The sequence below is a fragment of the Chiroxiphia lanceolata genome, chromosome 2, assembly GCF_009829145.1.
Source record: "Chiroxiphia lanceolata isolate bChiLan1 chromosome 2, bChiLan1.pri, whole genome shotgun sequence".
NCBI classification, from domain to species: Eukaryota; Metazoa; Chordata; class Aves; order Passeriformes; family Pipridae; genus Chiroxiphia; species Chiroxiphia lanceolata.
Window position 1 is genome coordinate 26875188 of NC_045638.1, and position 16690 is coordinate 26891877.

The 16690-nt window shown below is 42.1% G+C and overlaps 2 protein-coding genes across 7 annotated transcripts in view; both read left to right on the forward strand.

Moving 5' to 3' along the window:
* TMCO3 (transmembrane and coiled-coil domains 3) overlaps window positions 1-9250 on the forward strand; it is a 32156-nt gene extending 22906 nt beyond the window's left edge. The window contains exons 11-13 of the mRNA XM_032678839.1: window positions 5960-6039; window positions 6553-6702; window positions 8280-9250. Of these exons, the coding sequence (XP_032534730.1) occupies window positions 5960-6039; window positions 6553-6702; window positions 8280-8393 (344 nt within the window). The 3' untranslated portion in view covers window positions 8394-9250. The remainder of the gene's footprint in view (window positions 1-5959; window positions 6040-6552; window positions 6703-8279) is intronic.
* Window positions 9251-14060: 4810 nt separating this feature from the next.
* Window positions 14061-16690, forward strand: part of TFDP1 (transcription factor Dp-1) — a 40108-nt gene continuing 37478 nt past the window's right edge. Inside the window, exons 1-2 of one of the 6 annotated variants that reach the window (XM_032679773.1) lie at window positions 14061-14146; window positions 15519-15630. In XM_032679773.1, coding sequence (XP_032535664.1) covers window positions 15619-15630 — 12 coding nt within the window. In that variant the 5' untranslated portion in view covers window positions 14061-14146; window positions 15519-15618. Of the gene's footprint in view, window positions 14147-14617; window positions 14771-15191; window positions 15631-16690 lie in introns of those variants that run through there. The other 5 variants (XM_032679775.1, XM_032679772.1, XM_032679774.1 and 2 more) reach the window with 5 other exon arrangements.

A 16690-nucleotide genomic window follows, 5' to 3' on the forward strand; every position in this document is an offset into this window, starting at 1 on the left:
AGGAAGATGTGACCTGTGTTCTCAACACAGAGAAAAATAATTGAACAAGATATATCTCAGAGACCACCTGAAGGCCAACTGAAATGCAGCATTGGTGCTTAAAACCAGGAGAGTAACTCATTGTGCTTGTTACCCAAAACAGGTTAACTCTCGAGAGTATTTACAGTCAATCAGTAGCTTCATTTTGAACTACTACATTCCTAGCTGTCCATAGATGTCCCAGTATGCTTTCTCTGAAGGAAACTGGAGTGCTCAAGTATGGTGAATGAGGAGACAGGTCCTGTGAAAGCACTTCCGTCTCCCTGTGGATTATATAGGAGATGCACGTCCTCTGTTGGGGGCACTGCACGCTCTAAGATAGGGGGTTTGGATGTAGCCCACTGAACAAATCCAACCTCCTTCAACCCATGCTTACTCAGAAATTCATGGGGTTTGGGTTTAGTTTAGTTTAGTTTTTTTTCAAGACCACCCTTGGGTTTTCTTCTGGTTTTATTTTAAGTTTTCTACTGTTCTTTTTCTCTCCTTGTATTTATTCAGATTACAGTTAAGTCCCATCATTGGCATAATTTTAACACAGTTCCTTATATACCTGTTTGATAAGCACTGTTTCATAACAGAAACTAAAACTGTTGGTGTCTAGCAGAATAAAAAGGAAATAGTTATGCTTGCCAGTCTTGATGTTCTTGGGTTTTTTTGTTTTTGTTTTTACCCAGCCCATGATAATAGCTTCTGATAATCAGTCAGATTACTTAGTAATAGATATGTTTATTTGAATGACTTATTTTTAATAATGAGAGGAAAGTGATGAGCTTTGGTAAAACTCTTGGGCCCATATAACTGCCAGGGTTGGATGAGTAATTGCTAAATGCTCACAGATGTAAGTTGTTCATGCGTTTCACTGAAGATGGTGGTATGTGGATAATGTTATCAAGGATACAAAGCATGACAAGTAATTATAAGCCCTAAGTTAATTTTACAAGGGACTGAAAAAAAAATACTGTCCTACACTCTTGTGGCTGCATAAATTAGGACTAGAGAGAAGACTTTGTTAGAGTACAAAAAATAGCAAGACCTCCATTGGTATGCTAGCAGCACGCCATATAGCCTGCATTGTACTCTAAGAAAATTATTCAGTTATTCTGTTACAGAATTAAAAAAAAAAACTTTTGAACTGTTGTTACCATTTTAACTACAAGAAGGGAAAGAAAAGAAAATTGCCTAACAAGTTTCTATGATTTTACAGAAAATAGGTGTTAATCCTGCCTCAGAAGAAAATCCGCTGAAAAAAATGAGAAAAATGAGCAATGTTATAGGCTTCTGACAAGATGTGTCAATGCTTCCTTGTTAAAAAAAAATCAACCAAATAAAAAAAGAAAACCCAAAATCACTTTCACTCCCCCCCCAAAAAAATTAGCCTGCCCTTTCCCCTTTACTTTCAGTTACTTTTAAATTTTGTCTGAACAGGAAATTCTATGGAGTGGCAAGGAGCTAGGTTCTAAAAGGAGTGATGTGATGTTGTGAAGAAAACCTGAGTAGAATAAAAAATATTCCTTATACTTCTTTCTTACTGGATTTCTTTGTAAGGACTTCTTGCTTGCTCTCTACTTATATAGGCACCCATGCAAATGCAGGATCACTCTTGAGGAGAAAAGACAACGCAGAAAGAATCGTGCCTTGCAGAATATATCTCCTAAGGACTCTTTCTGCTGTGCCTTTTGCAGTCGGACGTGTCTATCTCATATTGGCCTTTTTAGCCACCAACATGCTTGTAACAAATGTGGGTAGAGCCCTTCCCAAATCTTCATTTGCGAAGCCCAGCCACGATGATGATGATGATAAAGATGTAGAGATTTACTATATGAAATTACGTAAAGGTCACAGGGAAAGGTTCTTCCCCCCTGGCTAAAGAGAAGGTTTGTTGCTATATGCAGCAAGCATCCTGTTATAGAGAGTGGAAACGCTTGAGATCCTGAGGTAGGGTGGTACACTACTGCAGTAATACAATTTTTGGTCCTTCTAGAATAAAGACACAAATAAAATATTTTAACTTAATTGAAAAGCGACTGTAAATATGTCATTTGGAAAAGGTCATTCCTGTTTTGCTTGTCTTAAATGCCTGTTTTCTGTTCTCACTACAGAAATCTTTTTGGTGCCTAAAAGCTGAGATGAACAGTACTTGTTCATGTAGTACCTATAACAGTGGACCTGCCCTTAGCTTGACCTGTGTAATGGCACTGCTCTCAAATTTGTGCTTGGGTGCATTTGTGGGAATAACACACCTTTGCAGTTAGGCATTAACAGCTGCACTTGGAGTTACTCGCTGTCTGTATATTCATTTAGGCCTCTGTGTGTTCTTCAAGGTTTCTGGCTCTCTAACTTCTGCTGAGCTTAGAAAATTCCTGTTCGTCTCTGTCCTCACTGATAGTTTTGAGAGAAAATCTGGACCAATCCCTTAGAGCCACATCTTGCGAACTTTCTAACTCATTTCTGTTTTGGTACCTAGTACTCAGATGTTTCCCCCTACGTAATTTGATTTTGTTTTGATAGCTTTTTAGAAAAGTAGAGTGTTTGACTTTTTTAAAAAAGCTCCAACATCCTATTTTTTGTTAGTCTGCAAGGCATATGAAGTTTGAAATTGGGCATTGGGATCCTCTCTGCCACTGATGAGGAGGCAGATTACTTCCAGTGGCTGACAGAAGTTGTGCATTCCCAATGTGCTGTGCAGATGTACTCACTCACCAGGCTCCATGTTTCCCTTCTGGGTAAATCTTGTGCTCAGCATTGGACCCTGAATGCAAGATGCTGAAAACCCTTTCACAACATGGTTTTTTTCTTCAGAAGACAGGTGTTGCTGCCACTGTCAGCACCACCACTGTCCGGAACAGATATGCACACAAATATTCTCTGATAAGCCTCTTAACATTTCTGTTGAATTTGAGAAAAATCAAAGGAAGATCCCAACTGGAATTCATTAGGTGGCATGCATTGCCTTTCCTTATCCATCCAGCTCTACTGCTTTGTTTTCCTGCATAGAACACAATGAAACTTGGAGATTTCACGCTCTCAGAACTGACTTTAGAATGAAAAGGACTTTCCCTTTTGCAGAAAGATGAAGAATGTTGGCTTTCCCCTCTGCTACGTAGTGATCTAGCCAGGGCTGCAGCATTTATTGCATTTGCTAGCTATGATCTTGTGTTCATTAAGACTCCTAGTAGATACAGCATCCCAATGCACAGCTAACATGATTTTACTGAGTGATGTCCTGTCTTGAGGATGTGTCAGAATTAATTCTACTGGCTCCAGTTTGACCCACAGAGTTCTGGTTTTTGTAATAATGTTTGCCATCAAGGATCTCCAAGATTCCTTTTCTTTATGTCGGATCTACCAGGATGTGGTCAAGACGTTTGGATGTTCACATGCTGTTTGGCAGCCATCCAGCAGATTGGTAGAATCTGTCTAATCAGGGAGTTTACTTGTTAAGGAAAAAAGTACTTATAAAAAGGATGTGCAAAATCTTGCCTGTAATTGTCCACAGAATAACACATACCAACTTACATGAGTGAACTGTGCTTTTTGGCCTGCCACTGATCCAAGATCACCCCTAGGCCTCTGTTCCAGCTCTTTCAGAACACTGCTTAGAATTAAAGTCTGGACGCTTATGGTCAGCTCTGTAAAGGTGTACCTAAGTGTTAGCCTAGCTATTGACTGCTGGCCAGTGTGCCATGTGCTACCTGATAACACTGCTGAAGTTTTTGAATTATTTGAAGCATTTCTTTCATTTTAGAGAGTGAGTCCAAAATGCCTCTTGAATCTTAGTCACAAAGTCTGGTCAAAACCATTGCAATAAATGCTAATATTTGTGCACCTTCTGCCTGTGAAGTTAGTCTTTCTGTTGATGTTTGTGTTGTCAGGAAGGCTTCACGTACTCGTACAGGAGTCTCATGTGAGTTCTGGCCTTATCCTAGGTTTTCATCTGGGACTGGGGCAAAGGTCTGTAATGACCATAAAAATCTCCCATGATGGGATCTATTTCCTACAAAAAGAAAATATTTGTCCTACAAAAAGAAAAATTCTGTTTGATTCGTCTGCTCAGAATAGTGTATGCAACAGGTTTAGGCTTGCTTCACCTCACAGACACTTATCTCCACAGGATTGGTATAGAAGTCTGCCGTAGTTTGTGCCTTTGGAATATGGCAATAAATCTCCATGGGCAGCAGTTCAAATGGACTTCAGCCTGCTCCAGAAGTAAACAGGTAGTTCCATCAGGAGTGATGAGAGCACTAGGTTATATTTATAGCCTCCCTCAGAAACCTTCAGTTCTAGATGTGTCAGAGTTGGCCTGCTTATCAAACATGCCATTGCTATGGGCTGTATTTCTCTAATTGCTTTTCATGTATTTTCTGAGGTCAGCCTAAAGGTGAATGAGCACTGTGCATGTGATACACAGTGAAAACAGAGAAACTACTTGCCCCTCCTTGTGCATCTCTGCATACATGCAGATTTTTTTTTTTTGGTGTGGTGTTCATCTCTTATTTTGCCATTTCTCCTCTTAGTTTGATAGTCTTTTGCATTTGTGCTTCAGTAGTTGGAAGAAAATTAAGAAATAAAATGGAGTGTGGAAATGCTGACTGGGTGGTACTCATATAAATATCTCTGATGTACTTGAAGAATATTTCCATCCACAATGGAATGAGCATATGGACAAAACATTGTGACGTTACTATAAGTAACTTTCTTGCACAGTCTGCAAGAGATGACAGCTCTTGGTTCTCTATAGTTCTGGCTCTGTACTGCTACAGGGCAGAGAAAATTAGTGAAACCTTGTCTTGCATTAAAATAAGAAGTTACAGCATTGATTTACGTGCCTTTTGCTTTAGAAAGCTAAATTTTTGTTGTTCACCAGAAATAATTGGGTTGGAAAACTGCCAACTCTTATGGATTTATCAGGAACACCACCACTATTTTGCTTTCTGTTTTTAGAAGCTTTTATGAAAAAGGAATGAGCTTCCAAAGATGCACAGTTATGTTTGCCTGCAAAACTTCCTCATACTCTCTGAGGAAAAAATGGATTTAGTCAGCTGTGAGTAAGATTATTGCTCAGTGACTCTGGGACTTCTCCAACAAATACTTTTTGTTGTTGTTGTTGTTTAATATTAGCAAGATTTAGTTTTAAATTTCTGTGTTCTTTGTGGTTCTTGTTGTCTTGCTTCATATAATTACCGAATTAAAATTTAAAAAAAAAAAAGAGCAGAAAACCTCAAAAAGACATCCCACCCCCACAAAAAAAACACAACAACATCAGAACAATGGATTTGTATGTAATTCCTTAATTGTTAAACCATGCTCAGGGGTTTATGGCTTTACCTGATCTCAGTCTAAGTGTCTTTTCCAGTTCAGGTGACTTTTAGTGTTTGCAAGTGAGGGTCATGTAATCAAAAATAGTTTCAATTTCTGTTGCACCTATAGTCTATGCAAATACTGAATATCATGTTTCTCTCACAGTAATAGTCTGTTACCATACCATACAAAAAGGGTAAATGACTAGAAAAACATTACAATGACTGTGCAGAACAATGGAATTGTTTTCCTGCAGTATTTTTATAGCTTTCATTAGAGGTGAGTTTCATTTCAGATTCTGTATTGTTGGCTGGTGTGGAAGGCAGAAAACTTTATAAATGAAGGTGCTTGTGTGTCACTCATATACAACTTAACTCAATTGAAAATATGGCTTGTGCTAAACCCCTCCAAAGGAAAAATGGCTGGATAATGCGGGAAATGCTTTTATGATCAAGTAGGTAGTTAGGGATTTAGTGATCAAGTAGTTGGTAGATATGTTAAGGCTTTCTGTTTGGTTAGTTTTGAGAATACAGTCTTGCAATTCCATATATTATTAACCCAGAAAATTACCATCATAAGATATTGGCCTCAAACTTTGAAATATTGTTTTCTTTCCTTCTAGGACTTCATGTTTTCCCCACATTTGTAATATATGAACTCACAGTTTTGCTATTCCTTACATTGTCTGTGGTCATAATGAAGGTAATTTCTTTTACTCTTTTTTAAAATCTTCTTAATCTTTAATAATCTGAGTAATCTTTGTGCTTCATACCCTAAAGAAAATTCTATGCAAGAACTGAAAATCTGATTTAACAGAAAGTATTACTGTAAATCTGTGCTTGGAGGAATCTTACTGATTAGAATACAGTTTGATACAATATTCTTAGGGTATTAAAAAAACAAGTACTGTAATGTTAAAAGTAAGTTACACATGGTGAAGTATCTGTTTATCTAGCTTGGAATTTGTGACAGTTATGAAGTGTTTTTATTATAGCAAACACAATACTACTTTTTACTGTTCAGTGTACATTTATCTCTTTTGACATTAATACAGAAGACACACTTAGAAGTCCATTATTTTATGTTATGTCCAGAATTACTGTATTTGATGCTATATATCTTACAAAGTTCGTACTATTTTATTTATTGCATTTTTTTATTTAAACAAACAAAACAAAACAACCCTCAAGAACCCCAAAAAACCTGTTTTTAAAGTTTGTCTTGGCAGTGCTTGTCCTTTCTCTGATTCTTCCAAAGACCAGCCAGTATATCAAGTGGATTGTCTCAGCAGGACTGGCACAAGTCAGTGAATTCTCTTTTGTTCTGGGAAGTAGAGCACGCAGAGCAGGGATCATATCTCGGGAGGTAAGGTGTTCTATACTTATTCACTTCATTTTTTGCACCTGAATAACTTAAACTGTAATACAAAATCCCAGTATTTGAAATACCAATAGACTCCAATTTTGTGACATCTCTCAACTGTTAACAAATAGAATCAGCCCGTACAAGTGGATACTTCTGTGTCCCTGACAGGTTTCTTAGTGCTGTTTTTATTTGTTTCATATTGTAGTTTAATATTTTAAATAGCTTAGTTATAAATGCTTTACCTTAACTGCTCTCACTTACAACTTCTTTATTTACCTAAGCAGTGAGTTGGAGATAGCATCTGAGTCACTAAGAATAAGAAGGCTTTGCTTTTAAAATCTTGATACAGAACAAGGTATAGGATATGTATAGAGTATAGGATTTGAAGAAGGAAATACCAGCAAATAAGAACTAGAGAGCAGATATCGTGATGTGGAAATTGCTGTAAGCAATAAACTTGTAATTAGTTTTTCTTGCAAAGCTTATTCATTTTAGATCCTCTACAGAAGAAACAACCAGTGTTTTCAGTAGCCATTAAAAGAATCCCCAGGAAAGAAGGCTTAAACTTAGTTTTATATTGAAGCTGTGAGCATGTTATTTTGTTTTGAAGATGAAGTCTGCTTTGTGAAATTAAGTAAATTATGGCTACAGAGATACAAGTGACCTCACTTTCTAGTGCTAGCTGCTTTGTTGTCTGTGCTCCTGCTTACAAAAAATACTCTGCTGGTTCTCAGAGCTTTTCATTGTGTGAGCAAGTGGGCTGTATACTGCTGGAACCAATTCCAAATAAAGCATGTGTGAAAAACTTACACAATGCTGTTCACTTGTAGGTAAAGGTGATTCATTTTCATGTTCACTCCTGCATATTACAGGAGTTACAAATATTGCATGTTTGCATAGAGTTTCAAGATCTCTGTACGTGATCACGGAACCAGTTTAGGGGCCACCCACTGAGCTTGAGGGCTTTTAGGCTTTCATTTTTTTCTGCTCTGACATGATTATCTACTGTATAGGTTTATATAGCTCTGAAATTTCCTAAAGCCATTCTTCTGCTTGGGACCTCAAAACTTACTTCCTACCACTGTGTTCTAAGACTCATTCAGACTATGTAGTTAAGATCTTTTTTTTCAGAAGATGTGCAGTATGACTTAAAGGGATGTTTGTTTGCTCTTTTCAGTGTAGAATAGTAGTGAACTTTGCCCTTATATCATTAAGCCAGAATAGTTTGGAGGGGTGGTGGGGGTTTCTTTGTTCTGTTTTAAATAAAGTGATATTTGGCCTTCAACTTCTTAGCAAATACTGAGCTTTCAAAATTCATCTCTTAACTAAATATATGAACAGTTGTTTTTCTATAAGCTCACAATGGTGTTTTTGTAATTGTATTTTCAAACCAGGTAAATGGGTAATTAAGATGATTTGAGCATTGCTTTCGTAGCAATACACAAAGTTCGTTATGAACACAGGTGAAGTCTCTTAAAAATACTGTTCAGAACAGTGTGGTCTCCTCAAACTTCTAGTCACTTCTTAGTACTGTCATGTAACCAAGAGACATAATGGCTTTTATTTGCCTTTTGCAGGTCTATCTGCTAATTCTGAGTGTAACTACTCTAAGCCTTCTACTTGCCCCTGCCCTGTGGAGAGCTGCGATTATGAAATGTGTTCCGAGACCTGAAAGACGCTCAAGTACTTGATTAGGATTTGCACATATAGAAGAATATGTCTTCTTGCAAGGAATATCTTCATTGCTCATTGTAGTTCTATGCAGTCGGAAAACAAGACATTTTGAGTAGTCAGTCCTCTTAGCAAGCACTTGGTCATGAGCCTTATACTGATCTAAAACAAAACAAAATTCAAGACTAAAAAATATTTGTCATTTGAATTGCACACCTTTTACAAAATTTATTGCTCTCTGACAGATTGAAATCTGCCAGAATATTTGTTTCCGATCCAATCTATTATTCAGATCATAAATTATTTTTTTAAAATATAACATCATGCAAACTGTGTTGATTATTTTTTGCCTGAATGTGCCTTTTAATTTTCATCCTATTAATGCTGGTTCATCACCAGATTTTGTTTAAAAAGAAAAAATATATATATATTATGGTGCCTATGGTATCATCTTTTTATTAAATGACTTGAGTCATTTTCACATTTAGGAGTTTAATATAGCAGCATAAAATTAATTACAAAACAAATTTCTAATGGTGAGTAAAAGAGTAGTCATCTACATAAAGAAAAGGTTTAACTGTTTAGCATCAGTTCCAAGCAGTCAATTACATATTCCAAATGATGCAGCCAGTACTGTATGATACTTTACTCCAAAATGCAGCACATAATGTATTTTCTTACAGTGGTAAATTTTGTGTTAGCTCTTGTATTTATTTACATACTTGAACTAAAAGTTGACAGTAAGAAAGGGCATAACTTACATTTGCAGACTGACAGTTGTCACCCATTCTTGTTGCTAACTGCTGTTAAGTAATGGTTTACAGGTTTTTTTCCTTTGTTTTTCAAAAATAAATGTAGTAAAAACTGGGAAGTCTAATTTTAAGCAGATGTGAAAAATCTCACTTCTGTAACTTTGGAGGTTGGATGTTATTTGACACTATACTAGGTTTGAAATTATTTTAAGTAAATTAATTTGCAGAAAACTAGAAATGGAAGGCTGAATGTGTATTTGCAACTCCACAACTTTATAAGTTGCATTTACATTGAATAAATTCTTGGTCTTTTTAAAATATCATGATATTTTAGAAAACAGTGTGATCTTAATCAATGTGATCTTAAATGTGCTTTTCTTTAAAATGTTGTATGTAGTCAGATAAACCTTGTAAAAGTCCATTCTTTAAGTGTCATAGAGAGAGCTTACTCATAAGCTATAGTATACTTGGACAGAGCATTTAAGAATCATCTTGAGGTTTATCTGCTAAAACCAGTACTGTTTAAGAAACATTAACACTTCAGGTCAGTATTGTAGTGTCATCTGAAGTAACTTTGATACCCACAAAATGGCTAGAAAAATGCATGTTAGGTAGGTTTAAATTGTCAATTAAAATGAAAACTGTCCTCCAAGTAGCAAGACAAAGCTTTAGATGGATTTGTGCGTTTTACACCTCTTTCCTCTACCCCATAGCAGCCTCAGTTTCCTCCTGTGTTTTCTTTGACATCTCCTGGACTTAATAAATGCAGGTGGGACTAGACTGGAGCGTGTACGAACTAGTAGGACAGGGTAGAGTTCATCATATTTGAGTTCTTCCTCGCTGGATTCGGAGCTTTCTCTCCAGGCGCTGATGCTTTACAAAGTATGTCAATTCCACCTTCCCTTGAATGGTTTCAAAAGTTATCACAAAACAGTTGACAAATGCAGAGGAGAAAGCTGCCTTATAAATAAAATAGGGGAGGTTTAAATAAAATGAATGAGTAACAGAAAAGAAACTTGAAACTGATTTCTTGAAGGTTTCTCGAAGAACAGGAGGTCTTTTCTTGAAATTTTTGTTTCAGCTTGTTGGTCAGTGGTTCTGTCTCATTCATTTGGCTAATGATCAGCATCATCTGAATACAGAAAAGCTGATACAGAGCAGAAACCTCATAAATGATGAGAGGTTATTTCTATGGAAGAGCTGAGCTTAAAGGAATGAAAAGGAAGGGTCTTCTTTGTGCTTGACTTGCAACTCACTCAGCTTATCTTTCTTGTGTTGTTGATTTGTTTTGGACATGGATGTAACCGTTTGCTTGTTTTGCATAGTTTTCTGAAAATTTGAGTTCTTTCATGTTATCACTTCATTGCTACCCTTGATCATTATTCCCTGTGAAGATAAAGGAACAAAAGCAGTTTAAAAGCTGGTAGTGTGGGCTGTGCTTATACTTTGTCAGCCCTTTCCCTGTTCACGGGGTCAGATTGGTATATATGGACCCACACTGGTGCAGCCTCACCTTGAATATTGTGTGCAGTTTTGGGCACAACAATATAAAAAAGATATTAAGGTATTAGAGAGTGTCTAGAGGAGGGCAACGAAGATGTGAAGGGCCTTGAGGGGAAGCGTATGAGGAGCAGCTGAGGGCACTTGGTCTGTTCAGCCTGGAGGAGACTGAGGGGAGACCTCATTGCAGTTACAACTTCCTCATAAGGGGAAGAGGAGGGGCAGGCACTGATCTCTTTTCTGTGGTGACCAGTGACAGGATCTGAGGGAATGGCCTGAAATTGTGTCAAGGGAGGTTTAGGTTGGATATTAGAAGGAGGTTCTTCACCCAGAGGGTGGTTGGGCACTGGAACAGGCTCCCCAGGGAAGTGGTCACAGCACCAAGCCTGACAGAGTTTAAGAAGTGTTTTGATGATACTCTCAGGCACATGGTGTGTCTCTTGGGCATGCAAGGCCATGAGTTGGACTTGATGATCCTTGTGGGTCCCTTCCAACTTGGCATATTCTGTGATTCTGTGATATTTGTGGCTTATCCCATATAGAGCAGGTGGCTTCCATTCTTCAGTAGGAAGGCATCTCATGGGAGCTGTGAGGTGGTTCTTGCAGCTGTGACTGATGTGGGTCTAGGATGGCTCAAGGAACGCGGTCATGGTGGCCTAGTCCATGGGGCTATGTAGCCTTTCAAAAACCATAAGAATTCATATTTCCTCTAATTTTCAAATATGAGGAGAAAGCATTCTCACAGTGCCTTGTAGTTCACTTGTTTTACGGTTGGATATCCTCAGCTTTGTGGGAAGAAGTGTGGAGGGTGCCTGGCATGACGGAATAGTGCTTTATGGTGATGCTTGATGGAGGGGGTGAGAAGCCCCAGTCTTGCTGCCTGTTGGAATTAATCCAGGAACAGTCTAACCACAAAAGCACTCATGGGATTTGTCTAGGGAAGGAATCCGTAGTTCTGCTCTGTAACCAATCATGGCAGTGTTCCAGCATGTGGTTAGTGCCAAAAGGGGAGGAAATGAGATCCCCGAGTGACAGGAGGCAAAGCTACCCTAAGAGCATTACTACTTTGTGGGAAACACAATAACTTGTAAGGAGCAGCAAGTACCAGACATCCACTGTTGATGACAGTGAGGGAGCCAACAAAACTAGTGAAGAAGGAAGAGCAGCAAGATGTCCTAAGGGCTGGGAGATGTGGCCCACCCCACCCCAAAGGAAACAAAAGGCCAAAGAGAAAGGTATACCTCTACCAGCTTTACCTGGTAGCCCAGGAGGTGTGTTCCTTGGGTTTTCCCCCTGCCTCTGTTGAGGAACTACCACTGCTGGGTGGGACTTAGAGTTTAAGGATAGTGGAGACTAGGAAAATGTCCTGATTGCTGGAGGAAACAAACTGGACAATGGTGTGACCAGAGTGGCTTAGGGACAACTGATCCTGCCTTCTGGGACAAAACCTAGATCCAGGAGTGGTAACACTTTCAAAATTATGGTACCAAGCGGTATTTTTTATTTCCTAAAATAGATCAGAAATTTGAGAATTGGGAGATGCTATGTCCCAAGGAGGCCAGATGCTGACAAACTTGTCAGCTGGTACTAGGTCTTTAATTAAGAGCTTGTACAGATCACTCTGTTCAGATTGCATGGCTTCCAGTTCTGAGGCATGAAGGTCAAAATATGTTCGTGTGCGTGTCCTCTGGCATCTGTTGTAGGTCTAGTCTGTGGACTAGATGACCTCTTGAAATAAGTCCCTTGTGTCTGTCATGCAGTTCTGTCATACTGATGCTGTTTAAAGTTATCATTTGTTCTCCTCTTGAAGCGTACTGAAAAGGGGGAGGCAGCCCATTAGAAAACAGTTGTGAACTTGAATAGCCTTCCACACTACAAACACAAAAAAAGTCCTAAAGCTCCAAAATGCCTGAGAAGAGTGTGCTCAGAGATAAGAGAAATGCTGAAGGTTTTTCCACTGGCACAAATACTTCAAATTAGTTGTGAACAACCCCCTGCTAAAGAAAAAAGCACTACCTAGGAGTTGGGCATGCTTGGGCATTTAGTAATGTATCAAAATAAATGCCAGCAAACCAGGACAACACCCACCCTCCCTTGTTTATGCTTGTGCAGTTGTCTTTCAAGTTTTTTTCCTACAAGAATTAATGTAAAAAAGGGGGAGGGGGCTTGGAACTGGATATATAGAAAGTTTAAATCCACTGGCACAGTATATATGACCTGGGGGGTGGAGAGCAGCACTGTCAACTGGAGATGTCTTTTAGGAAGCATTTTTTTTCTGCAGCTGGCTTAGGGTGCTTCATGGCTTTTTGTGTGTGAAAATTCTTGTTGCTTTCGGAAAAGTTATAAGCAGTTACAAGCACATTTTCATTATCACCTTCTTTCTTTGGTGTCCACTGCTGTCAAGCTTAGTCAAGAGGAATGAAGAAATGGGGTAATAATGTACCTTATGGCAGCAAGTGGATGGTTATTGATAATGAAAAACTTTGAAGATTGGTATTTATCGAGAAAATGAAGGTAACGTTTCATTACTATTGTAAAACACAACTATTCAATGTCTTTTAAAAATAAGAAAGAGTATGGTATAAAAGTAACTAAATGTGGCTCTAGTTGACTGATGAAATGCATCTTCTCCAGCATTTGTGCTAGATTGGCCTGCTGTTTCTATATGGTGGCTCTGCTGGTTGTGTCTTCTATTCCCAACTAGCTGTCTTTCCCAAGATCAGCATAATTTTAGAGAAGGAACGAGCCTGTTACTTCCTGCTCCCCTCATCACGTTATGAACGCTTGGTAATGAGTGCAGAAGTGTGCCTGCCTTCCTCCCCATCAAGTAGCCTTGCATCTATCCCTATAAGCAACACATTTTTTTAGCTTTTTGTGCTTTCCTGCACTTTCTACCATTACAGCCCTGCCTTTGCAGCCCCCGCTAGGCATGCTGCAGGCTTTTCTTGCCAAAATTTACTGGAGAATGATGTAATTACATCACACAACCCCTGCTAACATGCCCTGTTCCTGCGGCTGTCATGTACACAGAGGCTGCACAGCCTGGAGGTGCCTCACTTTTTTGGCGCAGGTCTGACCTAATTCAAGGTTGAGACTGTGCAGCCGCCCAAAGGGAAAACTTTCGCTTGGATTACCACAAAACGCCTAATTTTAGCAACGATCGCTGAGAGCGAAACTTCGTTCAAGTAACGGCCGGACAAAGCGCGATGAGGAAGCACCGGCAGCAGGATGTTGTGGCAACCGCCCGCACCGCCCTGCCCTGCCCTGCCCTGCCCTGCCCAGCCCAGCCCAGCCCAGCCCGTCCCGTCCCATCCCGCTCCGCGGGCACCGCGCGGCAGGCGGGCGGGCGGGCGCGCGCTCGGGAGAAGGCGCGAAAATCCCGCGCATGCGCAGTGCGGCGCTCGCTGCGCGCCGTGGAGCGGCGGGCGGGCGGGTTGTGGCTTGGCCGCTCCGCGTGTGCCCGTGCGAGGCGCGCCGCGCCCGTGACGTCAGCGCGCAGCGTCAGGGGGACGCACAAAAGTGTAAGTTTCAATTTTTTTTTTTAATTATTTTAAATTTATTAAAAAAAAAAAAAGAGAGAAGAGGAAAGAGCGGCGGGAGGTCGCGCGCGCGCGGGGTCCGCGGAGGGGCCGCCGCCGCTGCCGCCGCTGCCGCCACTGGTTCAGCCGCATCCCCCCCGTTCCCGCGGGCAGCCCCTCGGCGGCGGCGGGCAGGTGTGCGGGGCCGCGGCGTGCGGGGGCGGCCGGTCGGGAGCCCGCCGGGCGGGCGGCCGGCAGGGGCAGAGGCGCGCTGGGAAGTGACAGCCCACCGGGGTAGACCCTGTTCCCCCCGCACCCCCTCCCCGAAGCGAGGGGGGGTTGGGGGGCGGTCCCTGCCGGCCCCTTTCCCTCCCTCCCTCCCTCCCCCGTTCCCGGGCTGCCGATGTCGGTGTCCCGCCGCCTCCCCCCGCCCCTGCCCCCTCCCGCCAGGCCCGCGCAGCCGCCGCCGCACATGTGCAGTCGGGCGCCTCCGCAGCGGCAGCAGCAGAAGCGGCGGCAGCAGCGCGGCGGCGGCGGGCGGGGGGTGCTCCCGCTCCGCGCTCCGGGTCCCTATCTGGGGGCGGCGGCGGGGGATGGAGCCGGCTCTCTCTGCCTTCGGCCGCTCAGGTGCAGGCAGCCCGCGCCCGAGGATGGGAGCGGCGGCGGGTGGGACGGCGGCGGGTCGGGCGGGATGGGGATGGGGACGGCGCGGACCCGCACCCCGCCCGCCGCCCCTTCCCCCGCCGCCGCCGGCGGTGCCGCCGGGCGCGTCCCCCCTTGCCCGCGCCCCCGCCGCCCAGGCGATTAGCGCGGCCCCTCGCTGCCGGGGGGAGGCGGCGCGGGGCTCAGGGCTCTGCCCGGGCGGTGAGGCCCCGGTCGGGGGGCGCGGGGTGCCCGGGGCGCGGAGGCGGCCGCGGGGCTGTGCCGGGCTGTGCCGCCCGGTGCGGCCGCGGCCCGTCCGCCTGCGAGGAGGAGGAGGAGAGCGGGGCTGGAAGGCCCCGGGGGGAGCTGCCCCTAGGGCCTACTTGTCCCTGCTGCTGGAAATGGGGGTGGGGAGCAGGAGGAGGAGGAGGCCGTGATAGCTGCCCGCGCCCAGCGCTCGGTGCTGGAAGGGGCGCAGCTGGACAGGGACCGGCCCCCCGTGGGATCGGGTGCGGGCTGGGGGAAGGGCTCTACCACGGCACAGCTCGCCCCCGCCGTCGGGAAAGGAGTGCCCCCCACATGTGAGCGTGGGGCTCAAGGCATGAAAAGGTGATGAAGGGAAACTTTTCCCTTTTTAAAAATGTGGTTTTTTTAAAAAAGAAACCTAAATTGTACTTGGTAGTAGTCGTTAATTTCAATTGTAAAAACTTTCCCTCCTTTTATTTTTTTACAGCTGATGCTGTCTTTGCTTGTTTTGTAGAAAATAGCATCATTGTCCCTGTGTCCTGCAGCCGTCAAGATTTTAAGAGGACTGGTTTCTAGTCTTTGGTAACATGGCAAAAGATGTAAGTATATTTGTAGCACATGGAGCTCAGGGAATGCTTTTATTAACAAAAGCAAATGGGGTCATGCTTTATAGTAGCTGGCATTAATGAATATATAGAACTTTATCCATATTGTACATCAAGCCTAGGTTATGTTTTCCTGTAGACGTAACAGCATAAACCAGCTTCAGATCTGCAGCCATTTTTTCAGAGTATTTAATTCTAAGAATTCACTATGCTTATAACAGCACTTGGACCGTTGTCGTTATGTGTATTCATATTAAACACTAAACCAGCTTGGGTTTAGTGTTTAGTGGATTGGATTTAAAAAAACCCAGCAAATATTGTTCAGATGACAGGGTTGTTGTTGACTAGCATTGCCTTTCTTGTGTTCAGAGAGGCATCGTACACTCAAGGAAGTGAAGATGGTTCAGTCTCCATATGTGTTCATTGTTTATCTGTATCTACCAAAAGATGCTTGTTAGTGTCTGTAAAAACAGGCTTTGGGAACTTTCGGCATAGACTTCCATAACCATTGGTGTTAAGGTTAGTGGCTTTGATTCTGTGGCCTGTGGTGGAACATGTTTGCTCTTTACCCATTCCAATACTTAAAAAAAAAGTTACAACATATTCTGCCTTTAAGATGTCAGTCATTGTTAATACCCAGTATAATTGCGCTTTCGTGTTTTCTTAGTGAAAATAAGACAAGATACTACTCCGTATTCGAAAGGAAACCAACCCAAAAACAACAGCATGTAAGCTAAGGAGAACTAATACAACTCACTTCGTAAACAGCAGGTTGCAATCTAATGTGGGCTGTTGTAGCTTTGAAATAGCAAGAATTTCCATGAAAGAGGAATTGGTTTAAAAAATTAATCCTGTAGGAAATTTTAGTAGCTCAACTGAAAAACATCGTAATGTGGGGAGAAGCAACCAGAAAATACGTAGTCACTCAAAGCTTGCCTGGAAGAGATAAGGGTGGCCAAGTACATTACAGATAGCAGAGTTCAGGGAATGATAGGCTGTATAAGCGGGAAGAAAATGAAAGAGGAGTGTTAGACTAGGAGATGAAATTGAAACA